At 40.3% G+C, this 18,819-nt stretch overlaps 5 protein-coding genes across 5 annotated transcripts; 1 reads left to right on the top strand and 4 right to left on the bottom strand. All coding sequences in view use genetic code 12, as the record gives it.

The window, feature by feature from the left end:
- Positions 1-3,819: 3,819 nt before the first annotated feature.
- Positions 3,820-5,841, bottom strand: CPAR2_103340 (uncharacterized protein; the record flags this gene model as incomplete). Its single annotated transcript, XM_036812363.1, has 1 exon — positions 3,820-5,841. The coding sequence occupies one exon, from the start codon at positions 5,839-5,841 to the stop codon at positions 3,820-3,822; it is 2,022 nt and encodes a 673-aa protein (XP_036663478.1).
- A 2,063-nt stretch (positions 5,842-7,904) lies between these two features.
- On the bottom strand, positions 7,905-9,377 carry CPAR2_103330 (SNG1 family protein; the record flags this gene model as incomplete). The annotated part of the gene is made up of 1 exon (XM_036812362.1): positions 7,905-9,377. The coding sequence occupies one exon, from the start codon at positions 9,375-9,377 to the stop codon at positions 7,905-7,907; it is 1,473 nt and encodes a 490-aa protein (XP_036663477.1).
- Positions 9,378-10,402: 1,025 nt separating this feature from the next.
- Positions 10,403-10,732, bottom strand: CPAR2_103320 (uncharacterized protein; the record flags this gene model as incomplete). The annotated part of the gene is made up of 1 exon (XM_036812361.1): positions 10,403-10,732. One exon carries the CDS (start codon positions 10,730-10,732, stop codon positions 10,403-10,405), a length of 330 nt encoding a protein of 109 aa, XP_036663476.1.
- A 1,380-nt stretch (positions 10,733-12,112) lies between these two features.
- On the top strand, positions 12,113-14,134 carry CPAR2_103310 (uncharacterized protein; the record flags this gene model as incomplete). The annotated part of the gene is made up of 1 exon (XM_036812360.1): positions 12,113-14,134. The coding sequence occupies one exon, from the start codon at positions 12,113-12,115 to the stop codon at positions 14,132-14,134; it is 2,022 nt and encodes a 673-aa protein (XP_036663475.1).
- Positions 14,135-15,377: 1,243 nt separating this feature from the next.
- Positions 15,378-15,614, bottom strand: CPAR2_103300 (uncharacterized protein; the record flags this gene model as incomplete). The annotated part of the gene is made up of 1 exon (XM_036812359.1): positions 15,378-15,614. The coding sequence occupies one exon, from the start codon at positions 15,612-15,614 to the stop codon at positions 15,378-15,380; it is 237 nt and encodes a 78-aa protein (XP_036663474.1).
- Between the last annotated feature and the right edge of the window lie 3,205 nt (positions 15,615-18,819).

Below are 18,819 nucleotides of genomic sequence, written 5' to 3'. Positions count from 1 at the left end.
AGGACTATTGATGAAAATGCCCGACACGTAGACGTTGGCATTTTCAACCATATTGATTAAGTGGAGAAGAGATATGCGGAAGTGCCCTGAGCTAGGACTTTTTTTTGCCACATGGTGTGTCACATTCAGTGTTGTAATTACAGAATACACATTATCGAATGCAACATGAAACACAACTAACGAGTGATGTAAAGAGTGCAAGAGGAGCATATCTAAGCTACATGAATGTCCAACCTGTGATGTAAGTGTGTTGCGGAAGTGGGGTTTGGTTTTAAAAAATATCGTTTCATTATGGATATGGACGTATAGAACTTCGACATAAATGCCTAGGTTCATTGCATTAAAGTCCATTATCGGATGCTTCCTGCTTGCTTGCAAATAGGCTCTAACTGTATCTACGGGATTTGACGATTGTTTTCTGACACAATCATCTCTGTGTTGGTGTTTCCGTACATAGAGCATGCTTCCAGAATAGCAAAGAGATTCTCAAGTTTCTCGTCAACCGTTCAATTTCAAAAGGGGGTTCATAATTGCCAGAGTTTTGCCGCAAAAAAAGCAAAAAGCAAGAAAAAACAAACATCCTCGGCAGTGTTCACTATCTAGGCATGACTGTTTGGATGCTGATACTTGCAGGGGGCGACAGGACGCACAAATATCCGGCCGAGCCTGGTCTGGATCTTGTTGCAACGCAGGACGGTTCTAGACTATTTGGTTGTATGTAGGACATATTGTAGATTTTGTGTTGTTCGTTGCAGAGTCGTAAATCTTACATGGAAGGGGATGTTAAACTGCATATAAAACCATCCCCTCTACTCGGCAATAGACAACCACAAACGGAATAGGAGGGGGAGGGGGGACAGGGGATGACAGCACAGACAAAGTACCTCAAGAGTACTTCAAGAGTACCTCCTTGCTCTGGCAGCTTAAAGATGGACCTAAAGGAGTCAATGCCATAGATGAAACAGGATTCGTTGTACTATGCTCTCCTTATCGCCTCTAAGCACTGGGCAAAAAGGGACAAGCCACAATTAGGTGGCATCCCTTTCCCAAACTGTCAGACACTTTCTTCTATATAATTTGTAGTGACGTAAGGCATAGAAAGAGAGAAATGTCGTGTCTTTGCTGTTTCAAAGTTCAAAAGTTGATGAATTTCACTAAATAGGTAATTTTCAAAGTTTGGGGTTTTCACTGGCACGTTTTCTAAAAGTTTGCACGTGGTTATTTTGCATTTTCTGCTTTATCCTCAATTTCCGATTATGGAATTTAAGCGCAAGATAAAGGGGGAAGGAATGTACGAAAAGAGGAAAAAAGACGGAGGCAGCAAGAGATAAGAGACCCATAGTGTGGCTTCCTACTAGTATTGTTAGCCCATGGACTCGTTTGAAACAAACAAAAAAAGAGACCCAATCATGGTTTTTCTTTCTCTTTCTCTTTCTCTGTCTCGGCATTGCATCCTCGCCCCGTGTTGCGGTAATAAAAATGTTGCTCATACGGGGCTTCGCACAAAGATTGCTACCACGGAAATAGTGCGCAAATACGTCACTGGCTGGAATAGAGAAAAAAAGAAAAAAAAACAAATTGTTGGCAATACCGATTCCTCGCACTTTAAGATCCGAGATAGGAGAGATAGATAGAGAGATAGATAGAGAGTTTGTGTGTTTGTGATAATAGGAGCAACGGAAAGCCACGTAGACAAGGTACATAGAGAGAGATAGAACTGGGTAGAGCAAGTCTAGGGGACTGCAACTATGTGCAGATTCTATGAGACATTTTCTGCAATGGAATAGGAGCCACCACCACCACTACTACTACTGCTGCTACTGCTGCTGTTGCTGCATCTGTTGACACCACAACCACAGTACAAGTTACTCTTTTCTACTACTGCAATAGAAACAACATCGTTGACAAATTGTGTGTACAGATGTAAAACTGTGTGAATCTAGAATACTGTGTAGCAGGTGCCCGTGTAGGGAGTAGTACTATGAGTCAGTCAGTTAGTTCCACAATGTCGTGGTATCACGTGCGTTGCTCATAACTATTACTCACACACACTCTCACAACCACAACCACAACCACAACCACCACAGTGTGACACAACACACACACAAAATTTATTTTTATTTATTTTTTTTTTGTTTCCTGTGCATTTTGTGTAATTTACACAGCAAATAGACAACAGACACCAGACATACTTTGAATAAATATATATATATATATAAGGTGATAGGAATCCACCAGATTTATTTTCCACTTTTTCAACCACCCTTCAGCATCAATTCACTTTTCAACCAAGTCATATCCCTATATACCAAATTAGAATACCAGTCAAACAGCATACAATGGATCATTTTGACACGCATAACCAAGAAGATATCTTCCAAATGGATGATGAGTTTGAGCACGACAGATATAGCCAAGCTACCGATGATTCGCTATTGTATCAATGTCCATACTGCAACGAGAACTTAAAGACATTCAGTTCGCAACACAACTGCAACACAATCCCAGATCTAATAACCAAGAATAATGAGTTGATTGAAATAAATTACAGGAAATGGTTGGTTCATTTTTCGTAAGGAGGAAGACCGAAGAAGCAGAGAGATAGAGAAAAGCTGGCTTTCTCATTTAGTGTTGTTCTGTCGAGTGTTTTTCTGTTATATTTTGGGTTATACATATTGCATTTATCTTTGTTTTGGGAGGAGTTTATTTTCAGGGTTATAGTTCTTATAGTTGTAATACGACGATTGCTGATTGTCATTTACGTTTAGAGTTTAATAGTGCCATCATAGTAGCAGTAGCAGTTAGTCCTCTAGCGCTATACGAGCTATGTCTAAATTCCTTTTTGCACCAACTCCGAATGTGAAATGAATAAAATTCAGACACCAAAAAATTGAATCTTACACACCCCTCTTTCGCCACACTTCCAATTGTGAGATCGGTCTGTCTGTCGGCTTCCAGCAAGAGTACCCAACTGTTGACGGCAATTGATACATATTCAAACCCCTCTTTGATATGAATCAAACTATACTGAAAACTATCAAAGGATTGCCCCAGTTCTCCAAATTTTCCCCTCGAAGTTCATTTCTAGTAGTGGCTTCGGAAGCAAAGGTGAGGCATTACGAGTGTACACTACCTTCTCATCTTGAGTTTTCTTTTTCTTGGGGTCACACAGTTGTGTTGTTGGCTACCCCATATTTTTCAAAACAATTGTTGGAAAATGCGGGCGGGGAGAGAAAGCTAGAGACAGCGGTATCGGCCTCGCTTTCTTTTTTATTTTTGATGCATTTGCATTTGCATTCATACTCAAAGACTAAAAAAATGTCATGAGACTTTCACACTGTTAAAACACAAAATGTATACTAAACTCTACTACAACGATGAATGAATGATGGGTATGTTTCATCTAAAGGAAAAAGAGGTAAAGGAAAGCAAAAAGGATCTAAAATTCCGTTTCGTTTCTCTTTACTCCACATTTCACGGTCAACCGGTTCAGGAAAGTTTATTGCTTGATTTGTATTTTGTACCCTTCTAAACAACCGGAGTAGCAAACATTTCTTTGAAAAAGGACTGGACTAGGTTACGTCACTCGAAAATAAAGAGGAGAAGAAGAAGATGACTTTTGCTCTACTGTGTGATGGCAGATGGCAAGAAAAGCTATGCTCTGACCGGCCCCCTCTACTTCATTTGTTGAGAAACGTCATACCAGGATATTATTTTACCCCAGATTTTACATTTCCTACTTTAGGAGAATGCATCAAGAGCCGGCACTCTCACTCTGACGTGTAGTCTAAGAAGTATTAGGATTCCCCCCAATCCGTTTTAACAAAAAAAATTATACACTTTAAACCACCAGGGCTTGTTCTCTAAAACATTCCTTTGCTCAGCAATTTCCTGTTTTACTGCCTCCAAGTCAACTTGTCGACGTCCCATGTCAACATTGATTTCATCAACATTCAACCACACTTTCGTCAAGGGGACGCCATTATACCAGTAATCATACACTTTATGCACCAAATAGCTGACAATCAATACAATACCACCCAAATAAATCTGGAAAAATGAAACCACATCAACGCCTCCACCAGGAGGCCACAATGCCGCCCAAAATTGTAGCACTAAAGTGACAACAATCGTTACTATACCATACCACGACACCCAATTTGGAGAAACATAAAGTAATTCATCACGAGCAACTCGTGCACGATGGCTCAAGGCAGCATGAAATCGAAGCTGCGATATATTTATCACCAAGTAGGTGAATAATGCACTCAATCCACTCAAACTCAATAGCCATTGGAAAATTGACAATGTTGTTGAGTAACCGGGGATGCACACGAGGTATGCAAGTAAACCACATACAAATTGAATCACAAGACATCCCATGGGTCGTCCTTTCTGATCGATGTAGTTGAGAAATTTGGGTCCTTGTTCTAGAGCACCAATGGCATTGAGGACTCTAGTGGATGCAAAAACTGATGCATTTCCAACAGAGATGACTGTGATTATCACTACCGCATTCATTATCGAAGGTAAAGCGTTGATATTGGCCAACTTGATGGCAATGACAAAGGGGGATGTGTTTGTATCGATGAGTCCATCAGTTGAACCTTCCAATTCAGGGTTTTTGTATGATACAAGAAACCCAATCATGACAATCGACAACAAGTAAAACACAATGATTCGATAAAAGATCTGTTTTCTTGACTTATTAATAGAAGTTTTTGGGGTTGCCGATTCAACTGCCGCCAAAGCAAATAGCTCAATCCCAGCAAATGCGAAAGATGCATTGGATATGATGAAACACATATTTTTGAATGGTGAGTGCTCATTGAACAATCCACCCTGTGGTTTATGCCAATTAGCACCTCCAATATATGGTTGTCCCGGTACACCACCGGCAACAATAATGATTCCACAAATGTTGAACCCAACAACAGCAACCACTTTGAGTAAACTTAGGAAACTTTCAATCTCCCCATACCCCTTGACACCAAACAAGTTGATAAGCACAATAACAACGTAGAAGATGGTGACAAATATGGCTGGATGAAGACGGTTATTCCAATACTGAATACTCAATGCTGCGGCAACAAGCTGCAATGGCATAGTCACCAACCATTGAAGAGCATAATTCCAAGCAATGGCGAACCCCACTGACTTGTCGATAAACAAGGTGGGGAATGTAACAAATGCACCACTCACTGGGAATGCAGTTGCTAGTTCAGATAAACTTGCCATGGTGGTGAATGCAAAACTGCCAATAAACATCCATACAAGTAGTAAACCCAATGGACCTGCATGTGCTAGTGATGAACCAGATGTAATAAACAATCCCAGCCCTATACTTGCTCCAAGTGATATCCATGTCAAATGTCGTGTACGTAGACGTTTACTTAGCGGACTCATTGATGTTATAATGGCGTCTTTTTCTAGTTGACTGAATGTCGAGTAATCAAAATCAGGGTGTGCTGGATGTAGATGTGCACCATCCCTTTCTTCCTTTCGCAGTCGAAATTGATTTGCTTCATTGTCCTGTAAACTCAGTATATATTCAACATCACCCTGGCGCTCTTGCCGTTCATCTAATTTGCGGAAATGTTCAAGGTAGACTGGTGGTAAAGTAGAATAATCAAATGGTCTGAATGAATTGATAAAATTGAAAACTAGGGTTTTTGGGTGGAGTGAATGTCGCGACAGTGATTGCTCCGATGCGGATGATGACTCAGTTGTACTCAATGGCGATAGTGTAGCCGAAGGTGGATGGCGAGGTGTATAGTACGGGTCAAATGCAGCCAACTCCTCTTCATTGATTTGTGACATTGGCAGTTTGTATTGTGACATAGCGTTGACTCAACACTGCCTATCACGAAAAAGGGCGTGTTTTGACACCTGTAGGATAAGTTTGCGTTTAGGTGATGTAGCTTGATTTTTCAACAACTTTGGCTAACGATTCGAATCTATCCCCGTGATCTGTATCCGTCTATATCTCAACAGCTTCTTCCGAGTCATCTTTTATCTTGGTACAGAATGAGAGATTTTTTTTTTTGGCGTCTGATTATATTACTCAAAACAAAAGGTCATTGTGCTAAGAGCCTATACAATTTTAAGTCATGTTGCATTTTCTTTTCTGTTCTCTATCTACATCCAATTAAACTTTTTGAGAGGTTTCCATTGCATCCGTGTAAATTATGGAAAGCGTATTTGAGCAGTTAGTAGTTACAGAGGGAGAGGACGGTATACCTGTGTTTAAAACTGTGATATCTGAACCAGATCAAGGACATTCGAAATGCGGATTTTTTATTAGACAGTAATGTATCCCGCCTCAGTTGCAATATTATAACCATTTCGTACTACATTGATCAACAAACTAATTTTGTGCACGGCGCTACCCTAATCGGCTACACGAAGACTGACCTCTTTCCAAAGCTGAGCCTCTATGGTCGGTAGAATCTGTAAGGAAGCAATGGTAAATTGTGGGGTAGTTGGCGAGTAGAGTGTGTTGCAGCAAGAGCATGTAGCCACAAGTGAGGTACCGAATCGGATCAAGATTTGCATCTTTTCTAATCTTCCCCTCCTTTTTTATAACACGTGCACCATCGCTTGAAGTACCTGAACTGGCATATAAGAGTGGCAGTATATCTAGTTCGTATTAGACCTTTCATTGGATGTGAACGTTTTAGCGGGATGGAAGTGGGATGAGTAGCTGACGAAATTTCTCTTTGTTGATGGTTTCAAGCGGGGTGTTTGACTCCACTAATTCCTGAAACAATCTTTCATAACAGTTCCTACTTGAGAATTAATGACAAGCCTAGAGTCAAAATGATGGCCCCCGCCTACCAAAAACAAAACCCACTTGAACGAAAAAATGGGGTGGGGGGAGCGAAAATGCATTGTTCACACAATTGTGGCTCCTACAATTTCACATTGGTAAAGGTCCTGACAATTTCGTAATTGAAAACGAGAAGACATACTGGAAATCACACGAGAGAGACTTCAATTAATCTCAACCCTAGAATCAATGTCTGAAAACATCAATATTCACATATGCGGATGCTGTGTCATCAACAGAGACTGTAATAACACTTGTGTCTCATTACACACAGAAAGTGCAGCAACTGTTCACTGAGCTCTCTGTCTTTGATTGACATCGTCCCAGTCATTTTGTATTTTTACCAGTCGGCACTTTGTTCTTCCGCATCCCCTGCCTTTTGCGCCCAGTCTCATGCTGTGCTGCGTCCATTAATGTCAAAATCCTTTCTCTTATAAATTAACTCAAAGTGACGTTTGCGAAGCTTGATCAATGCCTTCATACTTTTGACAACAGACCATATTTTGGTTCTCAATGAAGTTTGCCTGACTTTATGACAATTTTCTAATTGCAAGACCTGAAATGAGTGATTAATTCTGGAAAGATATGACAATACAATCCGACTCCACCAAACCTCTTATCACGTCTAGATGCTTGGTCATTATACGAGCCTGAAACTTAGTAGTTCATCACTTCTATTGTGTTGATGTTGTGGGGAGAGGAGTAGAAGATGGAACACACAATATTTAAATTTATTACAAAATTTCTGAAAATACGGGACTCCACTAGGCTGCGAAGCATAGGTTTTGAAACTATTCTACCATTACCGCTGAGATAAACCACCTTTCATTGCTTGGGCGACGAATGATTAACACAATCTTAAAGTTGTTCAATATTTGGTTTAACATTCAATGTCACGATAAGCTTATGGACCTCCCTTGAAGTCAGAGTATGCACAATTGTTAAAATACCCAAGAAACATACTTGCTGCTAAGAGTACCTGGAGAGGGTACCCCTGGCTATAGAGGTTAGGTGTCTTAAAATGAACATTTTTGAGCCCAGTTTTATTTCTTGACTGGTTACGAAATATACCAAATCATCTTCCTTCTTGCTTCATTTCTTCTGAATTTGTGCCCGAAGAACACTCCTTGGGCTCTATGGTAGCCGCTCTATTGTTACTCAACGTATTGAACCTCGTTAATGCAAATGGAAATGCCATCGACAACACCACGATCCAAGCAATTAATATGCCAATATTACGTCCTAAATTTCCCTTGTAAAGATCGAAAAAAATAACCTTGGTTGCTTCGTATCCGTTATACATTGGTGTAGCATAACCGTACCTGTAGAAATTGTTGGTTAAAGACATGGCATTGTAAGAAGGCGCAACATTAATGATGACCCAAAACACAAGCCAATATCCTAATAACGGTGGGTATATGGGGATGATCAACAAAGCCATAATCTCGTTTGCAAACCCAACTGCACACATTGTGAGGAATGTGATACCCCAATACACCAAAAATCCCGATTTTCCAAAAGTGCTGGTAAAGTCTGCCTGATAAGCTAATGAAACAAGCCCGAAAATTAGTGAAAAAAAGCAGAATGATAAGAGGGAAGAAATGTATCTGTAAACAACATAATGAGCTCTTTTTACTGGAGATTGGGCCACTTTCTGGTGCGGGCTTGCAAAAAAGTTGAATTGGAAAAATGAAACCATAATCAACTGAATAATGCCTATTTGTAAAGGAGCATTTAAAATGTATTGTGAGTACGGTGCTCCATCAAATACAGTAAACAGAAGTGGTTGCGTGAGCACCAACTTCTGTGCCTTGGATTGAATGGTGATGTCAACAATTCGGGCGGTTAGCACAGGAAGTTTGTTAAACCAAAGCTTTTCAATTTTCTGAATTTGTGGCAAAACATACAGTCCAATTATAGTACTATCACGACCAGTTTCATAATATACAGCCACAGTGTTGTCAGATGCATTATACTTTGTGTCTCCGTTGACTAATGCTTGGTGGTAGTTATAACTTGCATTGGGTTTGACATATATTGCTGCCCAGTACAATTGATGATGCACACGCCTGATAATTTCTCCTCTAATTGTGTTGTCATGATCTTCTGCTAGCTGTTTAAACTCGCTTTCTTTGAAAATATGCCAATCTCCACTTGCTTTCGACTGGGGACGTTGTAGTACTTCCTTCATAGCATTTCCAAAGGCTGAGGGTATTCCATCAATAGTGTTTTCATCACCAATCACCACCAACATTTTTAATTCTTTCATGTTGTCTTGAATCTCATAATATGACCCCCAATATATTGCAAGAAGAAGCAATGTTAACAAAGAAGTAACAAGATTAAGAAGTGTTAGTTTTGCATGGATTTTGTTCCGATGATTTTTGTAATCTGCGCTAAAGTAAGAAACATGCTGTTGTAACTGGTAATATTGTACTTGTTCACTCTTGCTTTCAGTGGACGATTGTGAGCAAGCAATCAACGCCGACAACATTTGAATGGTAGCTTGCTTTGGAAGGCTTTTCGTAGAACTAACCCCTGTCTTCATTATCGTAGTATTTACACCAGCTGTACTTGTTAGAGAGAAGAACAAATATTTTCTAAATTTCACATTTCAAATGGCATTTTGGGTTATTTTAGGTGTTGAATTACAGAGGTGGCTCATAGGGTTGTTGAAATTGATGTTCAGGCGGCTTTGTGATGATACCATGGGCTGCATTTGTGCATAATTTCCGTTTCTGGTTAATTCCCGTTAAAAAAGTTCGGGATTATTGAAGAAAAGGTTGTTCAAAACGTGCTTAGTCCGAACCTTATCATATAAAAATGGTTTCTTGCAAGCAAAGAGAGTTCGTCCAATGAAGTGGTTTCAATCTTATCTCGCTCATGTTTATCTCTACATCTTCATAATTTCGCTTGCTCTTCCAAGCGAATATGCTTTTGAAGATTATATTTGGAGTTGCGCTTCGGATATACCTTGTTTGGAATTTGCCGCAAAAAAATTTCCGAGCAATATTTTTAGGAACCGGTAGCATCAAGTCGGGCCCGACGAAAACAATCGAAATTGCTTTATATGGCAATGTGAAGTGCTTAGATGTTCGCTTGAATTTAGGGAGGCGCTAAAGGACCAAAAAAGTGTGTCAATACCTTTTCTACATTGAATGAAGCATAATCCGATGGACTAGAGGATAGTACCATGCTCGAATTGAATTTGACTACATTCATTTCACCACGCCAAATCTCAGTATACTCCATTACAAACATCTGTACCTCCCTTCTAAACTCCATTTAAGGCTCTACAAATTACGTGACACCCGCATTGGAAAGCTTGTTTGAAGAAATTAAACTGTCCTAAATGGTAGTGACAATCATTACTAATTGGCATCTTGTTCCTTCTCATCAACTGCCTTATGCGCCCAATCCTCATGCCATTTTAAGTCCACTAAATTCAAGAAAGTCTCTTTGGTACACCATCTGGAGGGCTCATAAATGTCTCTGCTTACTTAGCTGCTTCAACTTTGAAAGTATCAATCGGGAAATTCGTCTACCATGTACACCAGTTCTTTTCCTCTTCAGCTACATCCTTAATGCCAAGTCTTGTGCCCAGTCGAATCTCTTAATGTTGTTAACCCATCTCTTGTATACCAACAAGACTCCCTCCAACCCTTCATTGCCGCACTTGTCCTCCATATCCCACAACAAATTCATTGCCTCGTTGAGTGAGTCTGCATTATTCAATGGACCTTTATTACTATTTTTCCAATCATCGGGATTATCACCATATATATCAATGTAGCGTGGCACATATGTCAATATTGCATCAATAGTGTTCTTGCAATCGCTAGCAATAATGGTCTTAATACTTTCATAATCGAATCTTCTGAGGAGTTCGAGTATCAATTGCATTGCTTTGACAACACCCCAAAGATTAACACTTGGTGGGTGTAGAAATTGCTTCCGGACTCCACAGCCAGCATTCTGTATTGCTTGTTGAGTTCCTTCTATACCGAGCAAGCTATTCCAATCCCACCAAAGCCATCATAATTATCATTACAGTCTCTGTTGATGACACAGCATCCGCATATGTGAATATTGATGTTTTCAGACATTGATTCTAGGGTTGAGATTAATTGAAGTCTCTCTCGTGTGATTTCCAGTATGTCTTCTCGTTTTCAATTACGAAATTGTCAGGACCTTTACCAATGTGAAATTGTAGGAGCCACAATTGTGTGAACAATGCATTTTCGCTCCCCCCACCCCATTTTTTCGTTCAAGTGGGTTTTGTTTTTGGTAGGCGGGGGCCATCATTTTGACTCTAGGCTTGTCATTAATTCTCAAGTAGGAACTGTTATGAAAGATTGTTTCAGGAATTAGTGGAGTCAAACACCCCGCTTGAAACCATCAACAAAGAGAAATTTCGTCAGCTACTCATCCCACTTCCATCCCGCTAAAACGTTCACATCCAATGAAAGGTCTAATACGAACTAGATATACTGCCACTCTTATATGCCAGTTCAGGTACTTCAAGCGATGGTGCACGTGTTATAAAAAAGGAGGGGAAGATTAGAAAAGATGCAAATCTTGATCCGATTCGGTACCTCACTTGTGGCTACATGCTCTTGCTGCAACACACTCTACTCGCCAACTACCCCACAATTTACCATTGCTTCCTTACAGATTCTACCGACCATAGAGGCTCAGCTTTGGAAAGAGGTCAGTCTTCGTGTAGCCGATTAGGGTAGCGCCGTGCACAAAATTAGTTTGTTGATCAATGTAGTACGAAATGGTTATAATATTGCAACTGAGGCGGGATACATTACTGTCTAATAAAAAATCCGCATTTCGAATGTCCTTGATCTGGTTCAGATATCACAGTTTTAAACACAGGTATACCGTCCTCTCCCTCTGTAACTACTAACTGCTCAAATACGCTTTCCATAATTTACACGGATGCAATGGAAACCTCTCAAAAAGTTTAATTGGATGTAGATAGAGAACAGAAAAGAAAATGCAACATGACTTAAAATTGTATAGGCTCTTAGCACAATGACCTTTTGTTTTGAGTAATATAATCAGACGCCAAAAAAAAAAATCTCTCATTCTGTACCAAGATAAAAGATGACTCGGAAGAAGCTGTTGAGATATAGACGGATACAGATCACGGGGATAGATTCGAATCGTTAGCCAAAGTTGTTGAAAAATCAAGCTACATCACCTAAACGCAAACTTATCCTACAGGTGTCAAAACACGCCCTTTTTCGTGATAGGCAGTGTTGAGTCAACGCTATGTCACAATACAAACTGCCAATGTCACAAATCAATGAAGAGGAGTTGGCTGCATTTGACCCGTACTATACACCTCGCCATCCACCTTCGGCTACACTATCGCCATTGAGTACAACTGAGTCATCATCCGCATCGGAGCAATCACTGTCGCGACATTCACTCCACCCAAAAACCCTAGTTTTCAATTTTATCAATTCATTCAGACCATTTGATTATTCTACTTTACCACCAGTCTACCTTGAACATTTCCGCAAATTAGATGAACGGCAAGAGCGCCAGGGTGATGTTGAATATATACTGAGTTTACAGGACAATGAAGCAAATCAATTTCGACTGCGAAAGGAAGAAAGGGATGGTGCACATCTACATCCAGCACACCCTGATTTTGATTACTCGACATTCAGTCAACTAGAAAAAGACGCCATTATAACATCAATGAGTCCGCTAAGTAAACGTCTACGTACACGACATTTGACATGGATATCACTTGGAGCAAGTATAGGGCTGGGATTGTTTATTACATCTGGTTCATCACTAGCACATGCAGGTCCATTGGGTTTACTACTTGTATGGATGTTTATTGGCAGTTTTGCATTCACCACCATGGCAAGTTTATCTGAACTAGCAACTGCATTCCCAGTGAGTGGTGCATTTGTTACATTCCCCACCTTGTTTATCGACAAGTCAGTGGGGTTCGCCATTGCTTGGAATTATGCTCTTCAATGGTTGGTGACTATGCCATTGCAGCTTGTTGCCGCAGCATTGAGTATTCAGTATTGGAATAACCGTCTTCATCCAGCCATATTTGTCACCATCTTCTACGTTGTTATTGTGCTTATCAACTTGTTTGGTGTCAAGGGGTATGGGGAGATTGAAAGTTTCCTAAGTTTACTCAAAGTGGTTGCTGTTGTTGGGTTCAACATTTGTGGAATCATTATTGTTGCCGGTGGTGTACCGGGACAACCATATATTGGAGGTGCTAATTGGCATAAACCACAGGGTGGATTGTTCAATGAGCACTCACCATTCAAAAATATGTGTTTCATCATATCCAATGCATCTTTCGCATTTGCTGGGATTGAGCTATTTGCTTTGGCGGCAGTTGAATCGGCAACCCCAAAAACTTCTATTAATAAGTCAAGAAAACAGATCTTTTATCGAATCATTGTGTTTTACTTGTTGTCGATTGTCATGATTGGGTTTCTTGTATCATACAAAAACCCTGAATTGGAAGGTTCAACTGATGGACTCATCGATACAAACACATCCCCCTTTGTCATTGCCATCAAGTTGGCCAATATCAACGCTTTACCTTCGATAATGAATGCGGTAGTGATAATCACAGTCATCTCTGTTGGAAATGCATCAGTTTTTGCATCCACTAGAGTCCTCAATGCCATTGGTGCTCTAGAACAAGGACCCAAATTTCTCAACTACATCGATCAGAAAGGACGACCCATGGGATGTCTTGTGATTCAATTTGTATGTGGTTTACTTGCATACCTCGTGTGCATCCCCGGTTACTCAACAACATTGTCAATTTTCCAATGGCTATTGAGTTTGAGTGGATTGAGTGCATTATTCACCTACTTGGTGATAAATATATCGCAGCTTCGATTTCATGCTGCCTTGAGCCATCGTGCACGAGTTGCTCGTGATGAATTACTTTATGTTTCTCCAAATTGGGTGTCGTGGTATGGTATAGTAACGATTGTTGTCACTTTAGTGCTACAATTTTGGGCGGCATTGTGGCCTCCTGGTGGAGGCGTTGATGTGGTTTCATTTTTCCAGATTTATTTGGGTGGTATTGTATTGATTGTCAGCTATTTGGTGCATAAAGTGTATGATTACTGGTATAATGGCGTCCCCTTGACGAAAGTGTGGTTGAATGTTGATGAAATCAATGTTGACATGGGACGTCGACAAGTTGACTTGGAGGCAGTAAAACAGGAAATTGCTGAGCAAAGGAATGTTTTAGAGAACAAGCCCTGGTGGTTTAAAGTGTATAATTTTTTTTGTTAAAACGGATTGGGGGGAATCCTAATACTTCTTAGACTACACGTCAGAGTGAGAGTGCCGGCTCTTGATGCATTCTCCTAAAGTAGGAAATGTAAAATCTGGGGTAAAATAATATCCTGGTATGACGTTTCTCAACAAATGAAGTAGAGGGGGCCGGTCAGAGCATAGCTTTTCTTGCCATCTGCCATCACACAGTAGAGCAAAAGTCATCTTCTTCTTCTCCTCTTTATTTTCGAGTGACGTAACCTAGTCCAGTCCTTTTTCAAAGAAATGTTTGCTACTCCGGTTGTTTAGAAGGGTACAAAATACAAATCAAGCAATAAACTTTCCTGAACCGGTTGACCGTGAAATGTGGAGTAAAGAGAAACGAAACGGAATTTTAGATCCTTTTTGCTTTCCTTTACCTCTTTTTCCTTTAGATGAAACATACCCATCATTCATTCATCGTTGTAGTAGAGTTTAGTATACATTTTGTGTTTTAACAGTGTGAAAGTCTCATGACATTTTTTTAGTCTTTGAGTATGAATGCAAATGCAAATGCATCAAAAATAAAAAAGAAAGCGAGGCCGATACCGCTGTCTCTAGCTTTCTCTCCCCGCCCGCATTTTCCAACAATTGTTTTGAAAAATATGGGGTAGCCAACAACACAACTGTGTGACCCCAAGAAAAAGAAAACTCAAGATGAGAAGGTAGTGTACACTCGTAATGCCTCACCTTTGCTTCCGAAGCCACTACTAGAAATGAACTTCGAGGGGAAAATTTGGAGAACTGGGGCAATCCTTTGATAGTTTTCAGTATAGTTTGATTCATATCAAAGAGGGGTTTGAATATGTATCAATTGCCGTCAACAGTTGGGTACTCTTGCTGGAAGCCGACAGACAGACCGATCTCACAATTGGAAGTGTGGCGAAAGAGGGGTGTGTAAGATTCAATTTTTTGGTGTCTGAATTTTATTCATTTCACATTCGGAGTTGGTGCAAAAAGGAATTTAGACATAGCTCGTATAGCGCTAGAGGACTAACTGCTACTGCTACTATGATGGCACTATTAAACTCTAAACGTAAATGACAATCAGCAATCGTCGTATTACAACTATAAGAACTATAACCCTGAAAATAAACTCCTCCCAAAACAAAGATAAATGCAATATGTATAACCCAAAATATAACAGAAAAACACTCGACAGAACAACACTAAATGAGAAAGCCAGCTTTTCTCTATCTCTCTGCTTCTTCGGTCTTCCTCCTTACGAAAAATGAACCAACCATTTCCTGTAATTTATTTCAATCAACTCATTATTCTTGGTTATTAGATCTGGGATTGTGTTGCAGTTGTGTTGCGAACTGAATGTCTTTAAGTTCTCGTTGCAGTATGGACATTGATACAATAGCGAATCATCGGTAGCTTGGCTATATCTGTCGTGCTCAAACTCATCATCCATTTGGAAGATATCTTCTTGGTTATGCGTGTCAAAATGATCCATTGTATGCTGTTTGACTGGTATTCTAATTTGGTATATAGGGATATGACTTGGTTGAAAAGTGAATTGATGCTGAAGGGTGGTTGAAAAAGTGGAAAATAAATCTGGTGGATTCCTATCACCTTATATATATATATATATTTATTCAAAGTATGTCTGGTGTCTGTTGTCTATTTGCTGTGTAAATTACACAAAATGCACAGGAAACAAAAAAAAAATAAATAAAAATAAATTTTGTGTGTGTGTTGTGTCACACTGTGGTGGTTGTGGTTGTGGTTGTGGTTGTGAGAGTGTGTGTGAGTAATAGTTATGAGCAACGCACGTGATACCACGACATTGTGGAACTAACTGACTGACTCATAGTACTACTCCCTACACGGGCACCTGCTACACAGTATTCTAGATTCACACAGTTTTACATCTGTACACACAATTTGTCAACGATGTTGTTTCTATTGCAGTAGTAGAAAAGAGTAACTTGTACTGTGGTTGTGGTGTCAACAGATGCAGCAACAGCAGCAGTAGCAGCAGTAGTAGTAGTGGTGGTGGTGGCTCCTATTCCATTGCAGAAAATGTCTCATAGAATCTGCACATAGTTGCAGTCCCCTAGACTTGCTCTACCCAGTTCTATCTCTCTCTATGTACCTTGTCTACGTGGCTTTCCGTTGCTCCTATTATCACAAACACACAAACTCTCTATCTATCTCTCTATCTATCTCTCCTATCTCGGATCTTAAAGTGCGAGGAATCGGTATTGCCAACAATTTGTTTTTTTTTCTTTTTTTCTCTATTCCAGCCAGTGACGTATTTGCGCACTATTTCCGTGGTAGCAATCTTTGTGCGAAGCCCCGTATGAGCAACATTTTTATTACCGCAACACGGGGCGAGGATGCAATGCCGAGACAGAGAAAGAGAAAGAGAAAGAAAAACCATGATTGGGTCTCTTTTTTTGTTTGTTTCAAACGAGTCCATGGGCTAACAATACTAGTAGGAAGCCACACTATGGGTCTCTTATCTCTTGCTGCCTCCGTCTTTTTTCCTCTTTTCGTACATTCCTTCCCCCTTTATCTTGCGCTTAAATTCCATAATCGGAAATTGAGGATAAAGCAGAAAATGCAAAATAACCACGTGCAAACTTTTAGAAAACGTGCCAGTGAAAACCCCAAACTTTGAAAATTACCTATTTAGTGAAATTCATCAACTTTTGAACTTTGAAACAGCAAAGACACGACATTTCTCTCTTTCTATGCCTTACGTCACTACAAATTATATAGAAGAAAGTGTCTGACAGTTTGGGAAAGGGATGCCACCTAATTGTGGCTTGTCCCTTTTTGCCCAGTGCTTAGAGGCGATAAGGAGAGCATAGTACAACGAATCCTGTTTCATCTATGGCATTGACTCCTTTAGGTCCATCTTTAAGCTGCCAGAGCAAGGAGGTACTCTTGAAGTACTCTTGAGGTACTTTGTCTGTGCTGTCATCCCCTGTCCCCCCTCCCCCTCCTATTCCGTTTGTGGTTGTCTATTGCCGAGTAGAGGGGATGGTTTTATATGCAGTTTAACATCCCCTTCCATGTAAGATTTACGACTCTGCAACGAACAACACAAAATCTACAATATGTCCTACATACAACCAAATAGTCTAGAACCGTCCTGCGTTGCAACAAGATCCAGACCAGGCTCGGCCGGATATTTGTGCGTCCTGTCGCCCCCTGCAAGTATCAGCATCCAAACAGTCATGCCTAGATAGTGAACACTGCCGAGGATGTTTGTTTTTTCTTGCTTTTTGCTTTTTTTGCGGCAAAACTCTGGCAATTATGAACCCCCTTTTGAAATTGAACGGTTGACGAGAAACTTGAGAATCTCTTTGCTATTCTGGAAGCATGCTCTATGTACGGAAACACCAACACAGAGATGATTGTGTCAGAAAACAATCGTCAAATCCCGTAGATACAGTTAGAGCCTATTTGCAAGCAAGCAGGAAGCATCCGATAATGGACTTTAATGCAATGAACCTAGGCATTTATGTCGAAGTTCTATACGTCCATATCCATAATGAAACGATATTTTTTAAAACCAAACCCCACTTCCGCAACACACTTACATCACAGGTTGGACATTCATGTAGCTTAGATATGCTCCTCTTGCACTCTTTACATCACTCGTTAGTTGTGTTTCATGTTGCATTCGATAATGTGTATTCTGTAATTACAACACTGAATGTGACACACCATGTGGCAAAAAAAAGTCCTAGCTCAGGGCACTTCCGCATATCTCTTCTCCACTTAATCAATATGGTTGAAAATGCCAACGTCTACGTGTCGGGCATTTTCATCAATAGTCCTGGCAGAAATGATGACAGACGTGGATATGCTGGTGTTGCTATATCGTGCCCGGTTTATGGAAATTTTACGAATGTGAATTCAGAAGAGCCATTACAATTAAGCATATGGTCACCCCAGCAAGGGCCAAAATGTGATCTATAACTAGAGGAATGGAAGCTATCATTGATCGTTTCGCAAATCATGGGGCTGCAAGAGGTATGCAGTATACGCTTGTTTCTGATGACTTAAACGCGGTGAAAAATATTCTTGAGAGGGGACCCTCATCCAAGAGGAAATACGACAAGGACTTTCAAAAGTGGAGAAACAGTCGCAATGACGCAGTGTTGGACGCAGTGTTGGACGCAGTGTTGGACGCCGACTTGATACAAAAGGCGGTGGAATTGTACAAAGAGTGCATGGAAATAGTTGAAAGATGCGACGGCTTGCAAGAATATTTGAACTCGTTTACAAGCCGATGAATACTAGAGATTAGAGATTTTGGGTGCGGTATAGCGCATGATTTGGCTGAACAAGCAGCAACCGTTGAGCAAAGACGAGGGCAAGGCTTAGATGACTATCCTGAACCAGAAGACGAGTATTTTACTATCGATGGAGGTTTGATTGGAAAAACTACACTGGGGTACTGTTTTCTTTAGGTAAATATATATGGCGATTCTGCGTTTATGTTATTAACTCAAAAACTCTATTGAATTATTTAGTTTCTTGTAGTATTAGCACATGCCACATTGCATAGAGAGAAGGCCACATCCTTTGTTTTGTATCCTCTATAAACATCTATGGTTGGTGACGCGTGAGGAGAGGCAGTACTCATCAGCACATGCGATTGGGTGATCAATTTGGAATAGTGGCAGTTTAGTGTACTTTCC

This window comes from Candida parapsilosis, contig 005569, assembly GCF_000182765.1.
Source record: "Candida parapsilosis strain CDC317 annotated contig 005569".
NCBI lineage: Eukaryota > Fungi > Ascomycota > Pichiomycetes > Serinales > Debaryomycetaceae > Lodderomyces > Lodderomyces parapsilosis.
Note: the sequence above shows the minus strand (reverse complement) of the source record. Positions and strands in the feature narration are given on the sequence as shown.